The sequence below is a fragment of the Rousettus aegyptiacus genome, unplaced genomic scaffold (genome assembly GCF_014176215.1).
Source record: "Rousettus aegyptiacus isolate mRouAeg1 unplaced genomic scaffold, mRouAeg1.p scaffold_m13_p_2, whole genome shotgun sequence".
Classification (NCBI taxonomy): domain Eukaryota; kingdom Metazoa; phylum Chordata; class Mammalia; order Chiroptera; family Pteropodidae; genus Rousettus; species Rousettus aegyptiacus.
In genome coordinates, this window is record NW_023416295.1 from 40,422,439 (window position 1) to 40,445,155 (window position 22,717).

At 34.8% G+C, this 22,717-nt stretch overlaps 1 protein-coding gene across 1 annotated transcript in view; it reads right to left on the bottom strand.

Moving 5' to 3' along the window:
- The window catches only part of ITGA4 (integrin subunit alpha 4), a 74,980-nt gene that overhangs the window by 17,270 nt on the left and 34,993 nt on the right, over positions 1 to 22,717 (bottom strand). The window contains exons 11-17 of the mRNA XM_016164610.2: positions 22,377 to 22,471; positions 20,820 to 20,910; positions 20,185 to 20,230; positions 19,662 to 19,816; positions 16,985 to 17,139; positions 7,816 to 7,965; positions 5,836 to 5,912 (exon numbers count right to left, since the gene is read on the bottom strand). Of these exons, the coding sequence (XP_016020096.2) occupies positions 5,836 to 5,912; positions 7,816 to 7,965; positions 16,985 to 17,139; positions 19,662 to 19,816; positions 20,185 to 20,230; positions 20,820 to 20,910; positions 22,377 to 22,471 (769 nt within the window). The remainder of the gene's footprint in view (positions 1 to 5,835; positions 5,913 to 7,815; positions 7,966 to 16,984; positions 17,140 to 19,661; positions 19,817 to 20,184; positions 20,231 to 20,819; positions 20,911 to 22,376; positions 22,472 to 22,717) is intronic.

The window sequence follows — 22,717 nt, forward strand, 5'->3', positions numbered from 1 at the left end:
GAATCCATGTAATTTAAACAAATCAAGGTACTTTGTACATACAGAATCATAACGAGAAGAAAAATAGGGAAAAGATGTAGTATTCCAGCAACAAGGCTCTATGTTTGTCCTGAATGACTGATATTTTATTTTGCGAGAAATGCTCTCTAGGTCTTAGTATAATGAATGCACTTTGCTCCAATAAAATGAATTAGTGCTTCATAGCTAATTTGTTTTTAATCAACATACTAGAACAAAATGTATACACTGGTATGTACCTGTCTCAAGATACATGAGTCAGTTATTTGACAAAACATAGCTTGCAGCAAGTGGCTTATAGGCCCAGGTGAAATTTTGTTTTATGTATGTATGTATGTGTATGTATTTTTACCATTGGAAAAAATACTGGAAAATTCTCATCTACTGAAATAATTAGTTACCTGATATTTAAGATTTTGTTGAACAAAGGCGAACTCTTTGAAGTCTAGAGGAATACAGTGGAAGACTGAAAGACTAAATTAGGAATTAGCATGTTTTAGTGTATAAGGTGTATAATCCACCTTCCCCAAACTCAGAGATCAGTGAGGCATACATTCCTACTACTTCCACTTTAAAAATGGACAATTTTGTTAGACTAGCTCTTTGAGGACTAACAGCATAGTGTTAGATGTTGCATAGTGCTGTCTACTCAACAGTAACTTCCCTTCTTAGCTACTAACAGAATCCTGGATTACTCAGGCAGTAGGCAGCATTCCCTTGATAATGCAGAAGATAAGCCCTTAGTTCAGCTTCAGGGAATGAATTATGATCGCTCAAATATGATACTAATATGATACTGATGACTCCATTCTCTTTCAACTATGATGGGTTCAGGGCTGAGCAGGTCTGGTTAATCAGAATAAGAAATCTACTAAGGCACTGCCCTTCCTGGAAAGGTGGCTTCAAGAAGAATTTTGCTCTCCTCCCTTCTTTTCTTGCTGGGAAACTTGGTGCTACTGCAGCCTTCTGGTGGCCATAAGAGAAAAGCCAAGAAAACTGAAAAAATAACTATGAATGCCCTGATTTGGTAGCTGCTCATTAAACCCACAACCATCTCCTCTAGAAAACACAGTAAGAAAATAATTTAATGCCTTTATTATTTAAGTTGCTATTAGCCAGGTATTCTGTTACTTGCAGTTAAAGGCATTCCTGATATGAAAATAACTGTTCAGGAAAATCCTACATCACTTACCCTGGAAGCATAACAAGAATAGAAGTAGCATCACTTACATCAGAATCTATATGAAAGACTAGATTTCAAACTGTCTATGTGATGACTATTTGTAATCTTAATAAAATATTTGTTGTCATTTTGTTGTGTAAGTCCATTTGAATGTGATTTATTCTCCTGAGAGTAGACATTCAGGATGGAGCTTCAACTTAATGAAAACATGAGACAGAGTGCATAAGCAATGTTTAGTCTGCTGTTAGCAGTCTATTATTGCAGTCTTCAGAAACTCATTCTTTACTGAGTAAATACATTTACCTAAAGCAGGTGTAGCTCTGGAGCCTACCATGAGTGTTAGTAGAGTTATGGGTGGGAGAATGCAGAGAACGTATGGACACAATTTGTCTACTATTACTGAGAAGGGAGAGAGGACACCTATATGAGAGAGGCATATATTTGTCTGATAAAGTATAATTTATTAAAAATGCAAAGCAATTTGTGAGAATCTTTCACTGTGGGCCTAAAAACCTGATTAGTTTTCATTTGTAATCCTGAAAATAAGTAGAAATCACCTGTAACTTGCCTAACTTGCAAAAGATGTAGGGCTTACACTTTATGCTGGCACTTATGCCACTGCAAATCTTTTAAAACTGAAAACTACTGACCCATACATAGCCGGCGGCATTTTTTTGAGACAGAGAGACAAACTCTGGACAAATAACCAGTACATATGCAGAAAAATGTTTACAATTCACTGGCAATATTTCAAACTAATACTTTGTTTTATCATGATCTATAAATACCCCAAACATAATGTATCAAAAATAACAACTTTTATCAACTTTTACTATGTTTTATGCTACGCAGATGGCCTGCATTATTGCATTTTATCTTTAAAACAATCTTTCACAGAGTAGGTACTATTTTACCTCCTTATCAATGAGGATAGAGGTTTACAGAGGTTAAAGCCTTCTCTAAAGAGGTCATTCAGCTTGTAAATGGTAGATACAAAACTTGAACCAAGTTAGTTTGACTTCAAATCTGGAACTCTTAATCACCAACACACTAGTTTTCAGATTTTAATGTGATAAGAATGATTTGGAACCCTATTAATAATGAAAATTTCTGGCCTGGTCCCCAGAGATTCTGATTTGGAGAGTCTGGGGCCTAGGAATCTGCATTTCTTTTAAGCATTCCAGGTGATTCCCATGACGGTAACTCAAAGGCCACACCTTGAGAAACACTGCCTTACCCTCTGTTGCTTGCCATTTAAAATCACAATGGACTAGAGATGACCAGAAATGTCACTTCAAATTAAAAAATGCAAAGTAGACAATATCTTGTAAGAACAATGTAATTAAGAAAAACTGATAATTGGCTAAATTAATAATTCCTTATTTCCTTCAATAAGATGTATTTTTCTTCAGGAAAGAAAAATTCTTAGCAATATTTTTATATAAATGTCAATGTCCCAAATTCTCATAGGCCAGAGGGTTTGCAATGAAAGATGACAAAGATGACAGTAGGACTTAAGATTTAAGATAATGAAAATATTACTTATTTGTAGCTTAGATAAGCTTTCCCACATACAACTCTTCTTATCACAGGCCTGTGACAGCAAAAATACCAAGAAAACTAAATGATTTATGAAGAAAATAAATACATGCACGGGAAGGTTATAAATTTTTCAACTAATAAATCAGCAAAGGCACCACATTACATGCTAGGATACAAAGTAGTTAGTAGTCACCATCTTTGGACTACCTGAGCAGCCAATCTGGATAAGTATAAAGTCCAATTATCAATCAAATAGGTTAGAGCTTCTTGGCCCTCAACTGTGGATGCTCAAGGCTATACTGGCATTGCCTAAGTGGAAAGAATTAATTTATTCTCTGCCATATGTGATCCCACCCCAGCTGGGTACTCAACACTGTTAGTCAACCTTTTTTACTCATTCCTAATTGACTTTCTATTCCATTTATCATAACAGCTATTTTGAATCTTTTCCCATGCCTTTCAAGTTCCCAGACCCATCATAAAGGCCCTCACTTTTCATATATGAACCCACTTTTTTAAAATCCTGTCCATCTGTGAATTCCATACATTTTATTTTTTACACTGAGATTTCTTAATCAATGTCAAGCATCTTTTCATAGTTGGTTAGCTCAAGGTATGGAAAAATCTTAATTTCTTTTTAAGGCTAACTCCTCCATCTGAGTCTGATCCCATTATATGCTATTTCCTTTAGAACTTTGTTCCATTCACAGCAAACATTTATTAGTCACCCACAGTGTTCCAGAGATTGTTTTAGGCATTGTGCATGCAAAGGTGAGGCAGCTTACAGGATGGTGTGGAGACAGGGTAATGGTGATGAGTGCAAGTACAATGGGACCAGAAGCACACAAGGACTTAGTTTTATGTAGCTGGAGGAAACGGGAACTTCACTTAGGAAACAGCTGTGATTTACAAGGTAAATGTGAATCAGGTAGACAAGTGGGAAAAGTGAAAAGATACAGAGGCTCAAGAGAGCATGGTGTGGCCAAGCAACTATAAAGAGTCTTCCATCAATGGACAAAGAGTCTCAGGAAATTGGTGAGAAAGAATTCTAAGGAATTTAGAGTTTAAGATTATAATGAGCCACTGAAGCACCATTATCAGATGTGTATGTTAGAAAGTTCATTTTGTAAATATTATGGTAGAGGGATTAGAATAATGCAAAGGAGGAAGCTAATAACCCAGAAAGAGGTAAACCTTGGTGATCGAGGTAGGATAGCGAGTGCCTGGTTGGGTGCAATAGTGGTAGAGATAGAGAATGATGATGGATAAAAAATATATTTAAGTGGGAGTATCATAGGACTTAATAATTTATTGGATGTCAGAAAAAAAAACACAGATTGAACTTTAGGTTGTTTAGTAACTAGTCGTGTGTCATTGGCGGACAGTGACTGGGTGCCCAAGAGGACATGTCCAATGGAAAACTGGATGTGTGGGTATGGAACTCAAAGATACTGATTTGGGCACTGGCAGTGTGACAGTGCAGACAAAGTCATGGTTGTGGGTGAGGTTATCCAGAGAAAATATGAGAGTGAGAGAAACAGGTGAGAGAGAACCATTTTAAAGATCCTCCAAAGACAATTGAAAAAAAGGGGTGGCAGCTAGAGAAGTGGAAGAAGGGAGTAGGATGAAAATTAAAGCAAAAGATGTTCAAAAGGGGAAGTCAACAGCTGTCATGTGCTTCAGAGGAGAGTTCAAATAGGGATAAAAAGTGCTCCATGGATTTAAGTAGAAAATTTTTCTTTCCACTTTATTCCTTTCCCTGCCTTTACATTATTAAACAAATAACAGCATGTGATAAACATAAAAATTCTTCAGTGGAATCTACTTGTTCCCAGTATATTCTCTCCCCTTAATCACTGACCCTGTCATTCGGCTGCTACTGAACTAAAATTTGCCAGTAACTTTTTTTTTTTTCTTACCCACAAGTCACATTTTAAATGCCAGCTCCCATGACCTTTCTCGGTCATTATGCTATCTGATCTCTCTACAAAATTTTACAATATTAAGCCCTCTTTTTATATTCCCCATTGTCTATTTATTTCACTTGGTTCTCCTCTAAGTTCTTTTTAGTCTCCAAAGGGACTCCTCTATTCTTCTTAGGCTCTTTAAATAAAATTGTCCCCATGGCATTGTTCTTTAGTTCTTTTTCTCTATGACATGCAACATTTCACCTCCCAAGCATTCTCACAAGTCACAATGTGTAGAGGATTTCCATATATAATCCTGAACTAGATTTTCAAGTAGAGAGCTACATATAGAAGTCCCACAGAATTCAACGGGCCCCAATTGAAACGCGCTTTCTTTATAGTCTTACCTCTTCTAAACAGTTCCCCTTTTCCTGCCCTGTCACTGATGCCTCCTTCACCGCTTTCACTTCCCAAGCACAGTCGGCCCTCAACCTGAAGTGTGGATTCTCTCTCTCTGATCCTCATTTTTATATCTTCCCTCAGATGCGTAAAACAATTTTAATATAGGGGGTCTAGACATGGCAAAATTACACTGGTTTGTTTCCCATCATAAAATAGTAACAATGATCAATATTTATCTAGTTTTCACTATGTGCTAGGTGCTATTCTAAGCACATTACATGTGTTTTCTTTTTAGCGTTTCCACATCTATGAACTTAGAAGATGGTTTACCCATTTCAAATGTGTCTTATATATTTAGAAATTTGTTTTCTACTTCGGTCTGAATTATGGATAAAAACTAAGCATTATGTAGTGAAGGTTAGCTCCTTTTGCCGTCAAAACTCTATTAAGAGGCACTGACGAATGTTTAAAACATAACTGCAATTATAATGATGATGACCTAGGGCATGATTAAATCCTGAAATATCTTCTGAGTTATCAATAAAAGATTACAGCATACTTCATAAAGTCTTGGTGCCCACCTATTCTCATTCTTTCAAAAAGCATAATCTTTGGGTGTGTACTCATGTGAATGATGTGTAGATCACTTACTCTTAGCAAAGTATTGTTCTTTCCCAGTTCTTTAAATGCCGCTACCCCTAAGGATGGGTTCTTAGCCCTTTTCTCTTTGGAACACACATGCACACACCCATTACTCAATCTTGATAAGTAACTTGTACTTACCTCGAAAGTTCAAATTTTGCAGAAATCTGTAAGTCAGCAGAACAATTTTCATGAGCACAAAACCTTGCAAAGTTTATCTGAAAATAAAACAGTATTTTTATTTTAATTCAATTGGTAGGTATATTTCTGTTTATTTAAAGAATATGACATCTATGATACATAAGAATAAAATTAATAAATCAGATAACTCCTTATTTTATCTCTTCTTAAGAGTTCGATGTGAGAGTTAGTAGACTCAAATGACAAATAATTGCAAGGCTAAAAGAACTAAGTTCTTCCAATAAGTAAATTTGTTAGGTGAAAAAAAATAATTTTTTCTTTCATAATAGTTGTGGAAAAAAAGTTTAATCGAATTGCAGTAGTAACCTATGTTAAGTACTTAAAACCTGTGCTGCCAACATGTTCTTTGTCGAGTTCCTCAATTTTTCTGCTGTTAGTTTGATTTTATCTATTAGACATAAGCATGGCTCTTAATTATACAAATGGTGAGACAGTGATTTTAAATTTTTTGAAAATAACCAAGTGTAGAAATTTGGAAATTTCACTTTGAGAACACCCTGAACAAAATTAAATGATAGCCTATCATAGAGGTTCTGGATTTAACTGAGCATTTTAATAGGACCCAGAGATACAAGATACACGGGAAGACCCAAGTTATAAGGCGGACAAACTAAAAATGGAGAGAGGAAAAAGTAAAACAAGAGTCATAGGTGAACGAAAGAGAGATGCAGACAAGAAACATAACAGAAGGAGCCAGGTACATGAAACAGGAAACGATGAGAGCGCTGCCGAAGAGCGTGTCAGACCACAGACGGCCCGTATCTGGGAGCAGAAGGAAAGCACAAATCTTTCTCTAAATCATTAGGTAAATAGGGATTTTTTCCTACCACTCTTGTAACGCAGGTCATTCTGAGAATCAAAATGTGAATTATTCTAGTATAGCTACAAATTGCTAAGATTCTGGTTTGTATATTTATGATATATTTAAAATTGGTTGATGTTGAAAGGTGAAGTTCAATGGAAGAGTGAAAAAAACTGACTTCCAGAAATACTTTCAGATATGAGTATACAGAAAATTAGCTTTTTAGTTATTATCTTCATTAGATCTAATATTGTAGACTAGACCATGGTGATATAAGCTCAAGTATCTTAAAGTGACGTGGCAATTTTTTTGGGACAGGATATGAACTAGATCTTTAAATATCCCTTTCATCTTTCACATTTTGTGTGCCATTAGTGCACATTTTAATAATGAATGCTTTTACCATCACCAAAAACACCCTGCTGACTACGTCTTTGTGTTGTTGGACAGAAAAGGTCTGAACAACTGGATTCCCGATAAGAAGCGCTGTCAGTGAAGTGGATATATTTTGGGATAAATTAGAAAAAGCAGTTTACTGGTTAGATGCAGGGCCATCTCAAAATGCAATCGGTCCGGGGATATGGCTGGAAAGCACGCAGTTAAATTTAAGAAAAATTGTTGTGCAACATAAATATATAAATGAGTAAAACCCAGCAACGCAATTTGACTAATGAGACATGGGTGAATCTGTGGGTGGGGCGAGTGAGAGGGAGACAAAATGAGAGAGAAGAGACAGAAGATGAGAAAGAGAAAGATAAACTGAACACATATGATGACACTGAATAACTAACTCTTGAATGCAACTCACTTCCATTATGAACGCTCTCTAGTAATTTATTTTCTTCACTGGCAAGGCATCAAGAAAATTAACATTTTATGTATATGGGAAACCACTGCTATGACTAAATGCATGTTTTAAAATATTCAGTTCAATATCCTAAAAGGAATATAAAAAATAAAGAAAATGAAAAATAAGACATACCGTAAATCTTTCATAAAATTTAAATTCATAAAATTTAAAAAAATCAGAGTTTATTTCTCTAGAACCATGCAATATTTCAAAAACAGTTCTTTGGTTACATGTTGCATAATTTTTGAATAAAGGAAAATATTCCTACTGTTTTTTCAATTATGTCTTTTTTGTTCTTCTGCTGAAGAATTGGCTGAAGTGGTGGGAATTCCTCTGTACTTCGCTTACTGATGACATGGTGCCCAAGGTGGTAAGCAGCTGCAATCTGAATCGGTGTGAGGATGTCTCGCACATCTTTCTAAGGAAATTTAAAACCATATGAATTACTAATAAAAATAAGCATGTAAATTAAGAAAGAGCTCCTCTTTTTCTGCATAAGGCCAAACACAACTCATGGAAGTGAAAGAAAAGCCTTACCTTTTCATCCAAATTGCTAAAAAATAGTTGTATATATTTTTTCATATTACAAAAGTATTCATGTTCATTAGGAAAAACAAAAATAGTATAAAATATGAAAAACTATAACCATCCAATAGTAGTTATAAAGGTCTACATTTGGGTATATTTTCATCCATGGTATTTTCTACACATACTTTTAATAACTTGACATTATGACATAAGCATTTGCTATTATAAAATTCTGTATATCATTTCCAAGTACCAATGAATATTTTATTCTGTTTAACATTTCCCTGTAATACGCATATAGAAATATTATCTTCTCTCCTCTCAATTTATTCAAGTTTTCTTTTTAGATGTCTCAGCAACATTTTGATATAATTTGATTCATTTGACTTTGTATTTACTATGAAATTTTTTTTTTTTTTTTTTTGCTATTCTTTATGGACCTTTTCCAATTATATTTTCTAACAGGTTTTGAATGGTATTTGGGAAAGTTACTCATTTCATATATTTAATCTTTATCCTATTCACTTTACTGAATCTTTTACTAGTTATATAACATTTTTCTAGGGTTATTGTGCTTTTACTCTTCACAAAGAAAGAGTTTTTGGATTTATCTATCAATTACGCAGAAATTGTAGCCCATTTGGAATACATTATGTTCTGTGTGACATTCTTTTCATCTTACTAATTTTTAGTTATAATTGACAGACCTCCTAGTGAGTAATGTCAGTGGCCCAGGTTTCTATCTATAGATACCTCAGGATTGGGATATGGCTTAAACAGTACTGTGCAAAGGTAAAAAAGAACAGATTATTTCCAAAGTTCATCAATTAGTAATCCCTAATGGATAAAAAAAAAAAAAAAAGCTATCATATAGCATATTGCTGTACTACTTACATCTATAACTTTTGATATCAATAAAGTAAAATACGCATCACACAAAAGACTACATCTATTCTCTTAATGTAATTTTTTTTTGAATGTAGTTTTTTTCTTCTTTTCTCATCCTTTATGACATTGTCAATATGTGTATGCAGTGGTGAAAGGCAAGTGGTCTGGAGGCAGAATACTGGGGTCCATCACTTATTATCTATGTAACCTTAGGCAAATTACTTAAATCTATGTCTGTGGCTCAGGTACCTCATCTGAAAATGGGAATAATGATAATGATGATGGTGATGATATCTACGACTTATTTTTGTGAGGATTCAATGGTTTAATATACATAAAACACTTAGCACTATGCCTGGCACTTATTAGAGTCTCAATAGATATTAGACATTATAACTATTATGCGTATTTTGCTTCAAAATGTAGCTAGATAAGCTAATCAAGGAATTATTGAACTTCAGCTTCTTCTAAGAAATTCTGGTGAACATTTGGAAGGAATAAAAATGAAAATTAGACTAGTGCCAACCAATGAACATTAAGTAGAAAATGATTTATATAACAAGTATTTGAGTTGCATTCATTAAGTGGTACCTGGAAGATATGGAGTATGAATCGAAGTACTCAAGAGCTCTCATTAGTTTTGCAATCTTATATATCAAGATGATTTTATTAAATTACTTAATAAGTGATCATTTCAATTCAAAACCTTGACCATCTACAAATGCTGCAAATCAAGGCCCAAATCCCAAGTTATCAACTTGTGAAAACAGAACAGCTTGAAGCTGAGTATTACAATAGCAAACTTGATTAAACTATTCCCTAGGTGTAGGGGGTAGACAGCCACTGATCGTCCCTCCACATGTCCACTGTTTTAATTCTTCTCAACAAGCTTGCTTTGACCAAATCCCATGTTATCTAATTCATACTAATTTTCCACAAGGTCTTCTCTACAGCTGGTGTATATTACTTTCATTATCCTAATTAGCTATTAATTATGCTTTTCTCACAATATATAAAATATACATGCACTCTTACAAGAACTGTGTTTGACAGATATTCACACTTATTTAACTTTAACAGCTCCACCTAAGGACAAAAGCTATATTAAAAATGTCTAAAGTGACTAATTAAGCAGTTTAGAAGAAAAAAGTAGATTTGCTTAAAATTTTTAAGTTGAATGGGCATTTGCTATCTATATTAAAAATAATGAAGATTCCATGCTACATTTTTATGGACTGTTACATAAAATAGGGCACCCACAGCATGTAAATTAGCACATGCTTGAAATTATACAAAGTCTACCTTCTTGTTTGACTTTCATGGAAATTTGTATTTACGGCCAACTTGAGAACTGAGACATAGGGCCATATCCTACTACTGTGGTCATGTAGTGAAAGAATTTATTTAAAGGGTGGGGCCAGAAATATTTATAATATTGAATAAAAGTGATGTTGAAGTATAAACATTTAAAGATATCTGTTCATGGATCTACTGTGTACAAGGCGGGCTCTGGGGACATAAAACTGAAAGCCATTATCAACTCACAGTCTATAACCTGTAAATCCACACATATGGTGTAGAGGATGAACATGCTGATATATGCTTACCACAAATACAGAAGAAGGACCACTAATCTATACTTGAAAGGGGATGGGAAGGTTCTTAAACAGAAGAATTTTAAACAAGGAATATGATCTGATTTGAGTTTTTGAAATGTTCCTCTAATATGAAATGCCCCAATGAGGGAAATGGCTTGGGGAGGAAGAAGGTAAGACTGAAACATAGATTAAAACCTAAGCCAGCAAAACCATGTGTAATTACAGTCACTTTTTCTAATACGCTTGGTTTAGAAGGTAAAGAACGATCAAATATCTGGTACTACAATTTTCTGAGAAAGACAACACTCCAAGACAGGTATCCTACCCATTATACTAATTGAACATTCCTGGATTTTCCCTCATAGAATTCTGTAAGTGGCACTGAGAACACATCATCCATGAATTTATTAAATATTGATTGGCTCACTATCTTCTGTAATGAGTTGTGTTCGTTCTAAGAAATACAAACATGCGAAAGATAGTATCCTGTCTCCAAAGACTTTGCAATCTAACACAAATTAACGTATGTTAAAAGAACCAACTCACTCTAGAATACCATATCAGTATAGCTATATAGTTTGCTTGCACTTAGATTTTCAGCAGAAATGTATGCATATATGGATCCATCATGTCTATAGTTAAAATATAACTGCTTTGAAGCAAATGACACTTCATTAAACTATGTACTTATGTAAGCAAATAACATAATACATTTAACGATCAAATTACCAATCAAATACACATTTTCTTGAAGTTATTATTGAAAAAGATGGATTTTAGAAGTCACCTAAAGACCTATATAACAAAATAAATACCCTTTTTACAAAATTCAAAACCCAGAAATTAGAGAAACCAAGGGAAAAAAGAATGAACTAATTTATTAAATGGGTAGGCAGATTGATTTCATGATTTTATAACATGCTAAAGCTACTGAACTCATCAGATCTCAGGATACCGACAGACATCCTGGTTTGATGACTAAGCTAGATCTCTTTAGCTATTATTGGATATAGTGTAGCCAGGCAGGAAATCCTGTTACTTCATTTGTTATCCCAGCATAACACCCTTTTTCTCTTCTCAAATATCAGTGAATATTTTGATGCAGAGACTCCAAGTTCAATGACCAAATATCATCTATGAGAACCTTAAGGCATGTCACTACCATAGCTGCTTCAATATTTCCCCAAAATTGCTGCCAGTTGTTGTTGGGTTTCTCTAAATCAAATAGCCTCAAAATTATCTGTCTTAAAATTTTGTCCTAAGAAGTCTATAAGATAATGAAGTGGTGTATTTGAATAAACCAAAGACAAAGGTCCATTTTTATGTGCTTACACAGATGGATGGGGAAACATTTTCAGAAGGAAAAGTAACATCTAATAGAAGAGAATTTCACTAGATAAAACATTAGAAGAGAATTTCAGTAGATAAGATGGTATAAAAAGTAAACCATTTCCCTTATATCATAGAAACCTTTAATGAACTTTCAACTCTAAATTCTAGGTTCTGCTTTTGTAAAATCTGATAATTTTATGGCTCCAACGGCAAAAAATGAAAACTTGGTTTGATAATGAGCAACTAAAATACAATGGAGTTTTTAAAGAAAAAAAGCAATTTTTGCCTTTTCTATTTTTCAGGAAAAATTTTGATCATTTACATAAAACAATTGTGATAACTGTTTTAATTATAAGCAGATTAAGTAAACGTGAGAAAATGGATGTGCTTACCAACTAGAAAATGACCATATAGTCTGAAGAAAAATAACATATCAGAAAATGTACATGCTAGTGATGTAGATGGTTATTAGATTAAAAATGTCTCCTATAATTCAAGAAGATCCAATGTATAAAACTAGAAAATGTGCGATGAAAAGAATTTAATAAAAGCCCAACTTTTATGATGGGATTTGGATCTAAGAGCCAAATTCTCTACCATCAGAGAAATGACAGGTTTTGTAAATAAAAGCAGGTTTCAAGACTTTCATTTATATGAGATAACCAAGGAATTGTGAGCAAGGATAATAAAATCAAAATTCAATCTTTTTTTCAACTTTAGGTCTTTAATGGCTTTTACATGTATTTATGAAATCTTTCCAGCTCATTCTCTTTAATACTCAATTCCAACAATTTGCTGATCCCACTGGAACCTTCAATTCGACTTTTTCCCCTGTCCCTCACCCTCCTGATGTCCTCTTTTGCCTCATCCTGCTTAAACTTTATGGTGAACACTCCCTTGCATACTTAGACTCTCTAGCACCTTGGTTGCTTCACTCATTTGGCAAACGACAGCCTTGGTCAATCGTTATTCTTCATCTACTTTCACCAGTAAGGTTAAGTGATGCTGGAAAAAGCCATAATCACATAACCATCTGACTAATTTCACTTTATGACCACAAAGTTAGACCCTAATGCCATCTTACAATCATATTGTACTTCCTTACTCTCTGGTTCTCCCAGAAGACTATGCCACATCTTAAACTCCAAATACCACTTATCCCATCCCTACTCAAGCTAATGACTTTGCTTCTTACTTCACTGAGAATGTTAAAGCAACCAAAAGAGAACTTCCAGTCCTCACTATATCTATCCAGCACCTGCAAGCATACACACAGATAAACTACACCTGTGCCTATCTGGAACCAATCCCTTTCATTTGTACACTTGTACTCAAGAACTTTGTTCCAGCTATTCTCTCATTTATATCATAAATGTTTTATTATATTGGAATAATAAAACATTATTCCAATATAATAAAAATTATTAAAACATACTATTTCTCTTATCTTAAAAGAAGAACCCTTCATTCCACTTCTCACGTCAGCTGCTGACTCCCAACCCCATTTCTTTGGTCCAGTTAAATCAAAACTTTAAACCTAGACTCTGTTTCTAATTCCTCTCCTTTTTCCCTCTTACTGCTGTGAAATGCTGTTGCCACTATCACTGACAGCCTTTGCATGCTAAACCTAATGGTTAGTTCTTAGCCTTCATCTTATTTGACCAAGCAGCAGCACTGAAAACATTATTATGCCCTCCTCTGTGCTCTACTTTATTCATTTCACTTCTAGGATGCCACAGGCTCTTGCTTTTCTTCCTTACTTTACTGACAGATCTTTCTTATCTCCTTTGCAAGCCTTCTCTTCTCTCCAATCTCTTTAAGTCGTAGTACCCCAGAATGTCGACCTTCACCCTCTTTTCCTCCTGTGGTGCTCAGCCATCTCATAGGCCTTGAAAAACCATCCATATGTCAAAGATGCATTAAGCTATATTTCCAATCCTATGCCTCTCCTTAACTCCAGATGGTATATACAAGTATTTAATGTTTATTTACACTTAAAAGCAAAACAGGTTTCCCAAGTCAGCAGATCCACAATTGCAGAATTTTTCACTCAAAAGTTATTTCCCTTGCATATTATCTCAGTTGACGAAAACTACATTCTCCTAGTTGCTTGGGCTAAAGACCTTGGAGTCCCCTCAGAATCTCTTTCTCAAATGTCAGACATCCCATCTGTCAGCAAATTGTGTAGGATCTTTCTTCAACTACTTCTCACCATCTCCACTGCCAACACCTTCAATGGAGTCATTATCTCTCACCTGTGCTATTGCTGTATGTCCTCTTCTCCCTGTGTCAGTCTTTGGTCCCCTACTGTCTAGTCTCAACATAGCAGAGTATTCCTTTGCATTACTAAGTCAGATCATGTCGCTCTCTCCTCAAAACTGTGATAGCTCCTCCTTTCGTCCAGAGAAAGTCCTAGGTCCGAGATGATCTTTCTCCACTACTCTACCCCAATCTCACTTCTCTATCCATCCTTGCCTCTCCCATTGTTCCTTAAAACAAAAAGGCATATTCTTGTCCTGAGACATTTTTACCTAGCTCTTCTTTCTGCAATGTTCTTCTAGATCAAGGTTTCTCAAAGTGTGGTTCCCAAGCCAAAAGCATTAGCATCACCTGGGAACTTTGTATAAATGCAAATTCTAAGGCCTTACCTCAGACCTACTGAATTGAGAACTCTAGCTTGGGCTCAGCAATTTGTTTTACCAAGTCTTTCAGCTGATGCTGTTACATGCTAAAGGTGAGAACCACTGTCTTAGGTATCTACACAGTAACTTCTTCATTTCAAGTCCTTACTCAAATGTCATTTTCTGAATGAGGCCTACTCTGACCACCCAATTTAAAACTGTACTCTTCACTCCTTCCATGGAATTCCATAATTTTTTGAACTCTGCCTTTTTTCCTTTTTCTATCACTCATGTCTTCTAAAATACTATAAAATTTATCTTTTTATGTTATTGTTCATCTCACCCCACTAGACTATAAGCTCTATGAATGCAGTATTCTTTTTGTGTTTTATTCGCTGATCTACACAAGTGTCTCAAACAGAACCTGACACATGTAGGTAACTCAAAAAATACCTATTGAATTAACTGAGCAGATGGGCAGGCAGAGCTTACCTGATAGAACCAATGGGAACAACTACACCAGGAAAGTGTGCCTAACTAGAAAGAAAGGAGCCCTGAGAGGCAGGGTGTGCAGGCCTGAGTACATAATTAACAAGGATCACCTCATTTCATTATTAGTGATACAAAGGTAGAATGCATATGTATTTTAAACACTCCTGATACGGGATACGTTCTATAGAACAAACGAAAAATCTAGGCATTCTGATCACTGCTCATCTTCTTTTCCTGTTATTGGGAAGACAGCAGAATTCAGGTTGCTGCTCTATTCTTTCATACCGTGTAAGCACAGCAGTATTGTAATGTTTATGAATGACTTGGGTACCAGGCTGGTGGGGCAGAGAACACACTCATTAAACTCCCGCACTTTCCTAAGTAACAGCTAGAGCTCTTTGATAGAACTCAAGGTCGGTGCAGTGGTTTCTGTGGTTCTTACATCCTCCTTGGGCGTGCGGTGAGAGGGTTGCTGTAGCCTTCTGTCTATGTATGAATTTTAAAAGGTCCCAATCAAAAGCAAGGTAATTTGGGAAGGAGAAAGAAAACATTGGGTGCAAGTCACTTTTTCTCTATCCCTACTATGTACCAATCTCAGAGCTAAGTGTTTTGATTGACGTTGACCATATGGCCCAAAGTCAGTGGCTGCAACCTGCTGCTGTCAATATCATGGTAACATCTGCAAGGACATAAGCAACAAACATAAAAACCTCTGCTAAATTGTCATTTTTACTACAAATTTGTTACAAAGTACACGATTTTGAAGAACACTTACTCATAGGAACAATACCAAGAAACATAAGCCTGAATAAATCAGATCAATTTACTATCAATTATTCAAATTCAACACAATATGTTTCTTTGAGAATGTCTAATGTTGGCCCTTTTATTGCCTTTAAAATGGTCTCAATGTTAGTCTCCAAAACTAACTAACCTAAGTGAAAGGTTAGGATTTAAAAAAAATAACAAATCCTCTTTAATCTTTACCATTTAAACAATGGCTCCATTAATACCGTTTGATGCTTTTGGCTCTCAACCGGCTAATAGCTTTATTCCAGTACAACAATAAAAACTGTTAAGGGAAATGAGGAAAAAGCATAGGGATTAGTGCATTTGCTTGGAATAAATATCTAAGGGAAAATTAAGTTCTAAGCTGAGGCTACTATTTGAAATCCCCGGAAGGGGCTCCTGGAAATTGTTGTGTGTGTGTGTGTGTGTGTGTGTGTGTGACAATAGATTTTCCTGATGAAGTACACCATCCCCTAATGAAAAAGACTTGGCACTACTTCATATGATAAAATTAGACCAAAGCAAGGTACGTGATGATCAATTTGGGAATAAGTGTTTTAATAAAAGAAACATGAAATTGGCTGTGCTTTGGCAGGAGAGACCCCCAACCATTGTGAGAGCCATCGCCCTGGCCCACAGTTGATCCCTACCACACTACAATTATGCAAGTTCTCGCTGATATCACAGACAATGCTGGCATGGAGGCAAAGGCAAAATCCAAAGCAGTCATGTTGGATTCGGCTTCCTTAGAGGCACATGAAAAACAAACCAACTTCCCTACCGCTTACTTTCTCTGGTACTTCCCCACCCTCTGCACCTTGCCCCCCTCAAAAAGGAAAACCCTACCTAGGAATAGATCAGAGTCTCAGCAAAGCTGTTCAATATGTCCATTTCTAGGCAAGTGTATAAACAGGAATAAGAAAATTGCAATTAAAGGAAAAGGTAAATCCTTAAAAATAGTGATATAATAAATACAATAAATGTGAAATAAAGAAGATGCAAAAAGTAGACCTTATTTAGCTCACAGTTGTCTAATGTTTTGACTCTGGAACAATAGGTCAGCTAATTCAGGGGGGATAACACTTGCTTTTAACCATATTTTAAAGAAAGATACCAATTCACTAAAATTTTTACTCTGCCTATAATATTGAAGTTTACATATTCATTAATAAAAACTGGTTTACATTACCCGCATAAACGCTTGATGTGTTCTACAGTTAGCCACTGTGCTCGATACTTTCATGCTTCCTGTAATCACATCAGAAGTTCCATTAGAAGAAAAGTAAAATCTCGATGGAGTTTCTGCCTTCCTGTTCACATCTAGACTCATGTTATAAACCAAAACTGCAAAGAAAGCAGAGAGAACTGTAATTAGTATACATTATGTAAAAGCATTTTATTATTTTTAAAGTGATGATAGTTTTAGAGAATACTGGAAATATCTTAAATTCTCTTCATTAGCTTTTTAAAACTAATCTGAAACATGAAAGAAGGAATTGAAAAATACAAATTTTAAGTTTTTGTAAATATAAATGTAAAAAATTTTCTCTAGTTTTCTATTTTTAACATTAACATCTTCAGTTATTTACTTAATCCTCCTACATATGTTTCAAAACTACAATACCATAATTGTGTTACTAATAATAAAAGTCCTGAATAAAGTTTCAGATTTCACTGGAGTCTTGTCTTTGGAACATCCAACTATGGAAGTACAGGCAGAGTACTCAAAAGTCACCTGGAATATTTCCATCTTGTGTGGATAAATGTCATACTGGTTAGGTTCATTTACTTCCACTTGTTTCCAATTTGAGGGGTTATTTTTCTTTCAATTAATTTCTTTAAATGTAAAGTGAATGCATAATTCAAAATTCAAACATAGTTTACTGAAAGACATCTTCTTTCCCAGCCCTAGGCCCTAATTAGGCTTCTCCATGTTTTTACTGATTTCTAGTTTGAACTTTGTTGATTCATGCAAAAATGAACAAGTATAGACATTCAATAAATATTTTGGCAGATTGGTAAAAACTTATTTCAAATCTGATGTAGCAAATAGCCATCTGCTAAAGATTTTCAAAAAGCAAAGATAAGGAGAATTTACAAGCCAGCAAACCAGATCTTACCAAGAAAAAGACATTTCTGGAATCTAAAAGGGATCTTTGCAAAACAAGCTACATCCAATAGTGCTGCTATGTCACTAATATAGGGGCAATAATTCATTAAGTGATATTTTTAAGAATTTATATCATTCCCGAAGTGTTCATTTATACTTTAGGAGTAACTTACTCTTTTGGAAGGATTTTTATCTGCTTATTTCAAGGAAACCTAAGTATAAAATGCATACTACTACTACTATTATAAATTTCAAATAAATCTTTCAATCTTCCTTTTACTTAGATAATAGTAAAGCCTATATCAACTGTATTCAAGATTACAATAACTGAGATTTGATGTCTCAGATATGAAGATGTAATTGAAATAGCCATCTGCGAATTCATCACTCTGAGTTCAGCCAAAAAGTAAAGGAAAAAAGGGTGAATGAAAACCCATTCACAGTAAGAGGCAAAATGTCCTGGTTTTAGTAAACATGCTCACCATGTAAATTATTTCTCCCAAGGAGTCATTTTACAACAGCGATACAGCATGTTTTTGTAACAATGCTGTGATTGTTTATGAATTTCATATATTAGTTTTCAGCCAATTTTTAAAAATCTGGCCACCGTGGAATTGGTAGTACAACAAACACTGATATTTGACATAAAGACAAATAATCCTATCTATTTACCATGTATCTTTCAGATAATCCATTGGCTTGTCTGTTACGTTGTTACTACAGTCACGCTCTCAAACTGCCACTTCCCCAATCAAGAACCGGATGAAGGTTTTGCTCAGTTTTCTATCACTGCATCTCTAGCCAGGACTTTTTCAGAGCACTATAAAAAATGAGTCTGATTGAAAGTAGATTTGCCAGACTCATTCTGTACTTCTGATGACAGGCTAATTCAGACTGGGACTTCTGTTACAGACCAATAGTTTGGTTCAGTATTTGCTGCTCTTCATGACATTTAGATAACAACAGCCTACAAGGTCATGAGTACAATCAATTCTGGATAGGTCTTCTGGGGCTCACTAATATCGTGAACTATTAATGTCCAAAAGATAAGGCCAGGTATGTTTCCCCCCTTACTATGGTTAGTTTCATTAATTATTTTAATATTTGCTTAACAATTAGGAACATTAACTTGTTAGCAAAATTATACTTATGAAGTCACGTATTTGTGATTTGGGATTAACCACAATTTTAGATGAGCCATATGAATGCTATTTCTCCAGAGCAAATAACTGAGAGTTGCCTATCTATAGGGAAATGGGTATAAGCTCTTAGGAGCTGATAGTCATAATAAATCATTAATAGATATGTATTTGTGAAAATTGGAATCAGGGTCTAGACTCCAGATAAGCTTCTTCAATTACTCAAACAGGACAGAGTATGAAGAAAACAATCTTCTCCTTCCCAGGTTTTCCAGGTTAAGCTGACTCCAGAAGCCCACTAAAACAGAGGAGGAGCTGGGGCTGTGCTGTTCTTTCTATTCGAAGAGACCTTACAGATTAAGCTCAGTTAGTTCACTTTAAATATATCAAGTGATACCCTTAATTTGCTTCTTGCCATAACCTCTAAGCAACTATAGCCTCTTAATGTGCTCCAGTTAGAATAACGATGAAGAAAGGTGTGTTATCAGGTGACTGCTCTCTCCTGCCCTAAAGCATGCCTCCAAGGTGAAACAGAGTAAAGGCTCAAAAGAGAATCATGAGATTAATGGGTGAAGCACACATTCTGTCAGGCACTAATTCTGTAAGGGCACCCTTACCAATGTAGCCTGGAACCTTTTTGCCCTTGTATGAGAAACAGAGTGTTAAATCCATGCACACAGAAGGCAATCCGTTTTCTATACAGTCAAAATTCGTTCTGTTTACTGACTCGGGATGGTTTAAAGAAGCTTCGACAACCACTACAGGTCTTGTCCTGAGGAGGAAATAAAATCAGCAAATTACGGAATTATTTTTCCTTGAGAATTGCATTTGTCAGTTTCTATTGATCAAGTAGTTTCATAAAACTGCTTTATTAATAGTACGTGCACACAAACTCAATTATGTTTCCATGCATGAATCGAGAGAGGAATTCTCATTTAAATCTCTAAAAATATTGACTTTGTCTAATGATTTAATTATATCTATGTAAGGTGGGAAAAGTATCCTAAAGTTCAATATTAAATTTCAGAATACCAAAAAGTGTTATGAGGTCACCACCACTGGTGATTTAAAAAAAAACTGACTCCCATTATTTACAATTAAGCCTGATTGTCATTAAGCAGTGAAATGTATCAACCTTACCTTAGCAACACAACAGAATCAGACCGAAAAGCACCAACTGCTATATCTGGGGGATAAAAAACAATACAGATTAATGATCATCATTAGTCAAAGAGAATTACTTTTCAGTCATAAATATTTAACTGCATGTCACCTTTTGACTATATCAAAACACTATTTACAGAAAATTAATTAGAAAAGATATGCTTACATCTTAGGATTCATTCCACATTATCTGAATCTATTCATTTACTATGCCATTAATCCCTTTATAATATAAACCTAAACTTAATGATATGAAGATAGGCTTACTAAAACAAATTCAATTTTTGGACTAGAAATATCCACCCAGAAATCTTTCAAATTACAAAAAAACCCAAAAGTTTTCTTTCTTTTCATATGTTTGATTTACTTTCATGGGTGCTTTTTATTTTTTAAGAACAAGGAATAAGACATTAAATAAGAAACAGTGTAAAGTTCAGAAATTATGTGATCATTTCTGACCTACCCTTGAATTCAAAAGAGCTTGAAAATGAAGGGAAAAAAATTATCAGTAAAGTCAAACTCTTCATACCAGTTTTATGTACTTCTCAATAAAGCAGCATCCACAATAGAGTTTATTCCCGTTTATAAACTTGAGTAAATTCTATACTCACCTACATATCCATTATTATCTGCATCAATTTGCCCAGATATAGACTGTCCAAACATACTTAATGATTTGCTGATTTGAAGTCCTTCAATTCTCTGAAAAATAAGTAAGTCAAGTGAGAAGTGTTTTTGAATATCCCAGAGATGTAATGATTTAGTTAAATGAGCCCTTCCATGTCCTGGTGCATTTATGGACAAAATATGTTTTAGTTAAGCCAAATACTTGTGTCTAAGAGAAATAAAAGTTTCCAGCTTTCAGTGGGCAGTTGACATTCTATTTTGTGACATAAAGAAAATTACTCTATTTACTGTGTAAAGAAAGAAATTATGTAGTATAGATAATCTAAAATGGCTCTGACTCCCTCTCCCCAGTCTTCTTTCAGGCTCTATATTCATTTTCCTGACCCTGAATTACCAAACAAGTAATCTGAAATAAGACATCTCTAATCACTTACTGGATCCTACAACTGAAGCTTATGATGAAAGCTACCCCATTAGGCCAACTTGCTTCCTACTATTTGCCAAGGACAACTCAAGTTATGTGCTTCCTATTCCATGTGTCTAATGCCACGTACAGATAGGATTTATAAATATCAGCCTGCTATTCATACTAAGAATATCAGTATCTTTTACTAGACAAATACATATGTTCATGTTAAATATAGAAAGACTTGCCTGCTTTTGCCCAATCAGAAATAACAGTATTAGCTAATTTTCCATAGAAGTATCTTTGGAAAAGCTTTTCTTTGCGTGTGTATGTAGCTTTTTCTATGCACTGAAATAGCCTGATTTTTCAAATTATAAAAGTGAAGTCAGAGTTAGATCAGGGAACTTCGTTAAAGTGCTATCATCTTACTATTTTGCACTGAAAGGAACACGGTATGTGAGTGTTTGCTCTCCGTGTGTGATCTCCATGAAATATGGGACTTAGCCACAAAACACGATAGAGTTAATCAAATCCAAATGGGTTATTTGGAATAGTATGGATATTACCTCAGAACATAAAGTTAATGAAATGCAGAGAGAAGTCTTTAACCTATTAAAGACAAACTAGAATGGAAGCAAACCAGAACTCTTATTTATGGGGAAAAAAGTGGTTCCAAAGACTTACTAATGACCTCAAAAATGAGACCATCTACTCTTATAAGAAAATGGTGAAATAGAATATTAAGTATTTGAAAAAGCAAATTAAGGAAAATAAGTCCACTTAACACTAGAAGTTTTAAGGAAGCTTTTGGGAACAATGCTTCCAAAGCTACCCCCCTCCCTTTTATTTTAACACATCTTTTTCTGATTTGGCAAATAAATGTTAAAGAATGTAAACTCAAGGGCTTTTGAAACATGTTTGATATGTGTGCCTTCCTGGATTCCTTCTCGATCTAGGGCAGTGCCAGCATGTTCTCATAGTGATAAATGTTGGTGATAAATGCTGAATATTCCTTCATCATTTCCTTTACAAAGAATGTATCTAGTATTTTTTGAGCAGTATAAGAAGTTCCTCAAAAGATTTGATTTTTTTTCTTTTTGCCAATGCTTCTTTTGAAAATAGAATTGTCTCCTACCTGTGAAAAGACTGATGAGATCCCATCTGCTCGGCCATTGTAAATATAAATAGCACCTCGCAAGTCATCTTCTTGTGGAGCTCCAATAGCGACATCTATTCGAGAATTTAAATGGTGGAAAAATAAATTCTTGATATGAAGAATGTAACTGAAACTTTCATGCGCTTTAATTCATATAAGAAAGCTTATAAAAAAAAAACTAACACTTCTCATTAGATAGAAAAAAATTATAAAATACCACATCACAACAATATACAGGGCTGTACAGAATAGTGCACATGAGAGAAGCAGAATGAAATGGTCTGAGAGGCAGTCTAACAGAATGGTTAAGGACATGGGCT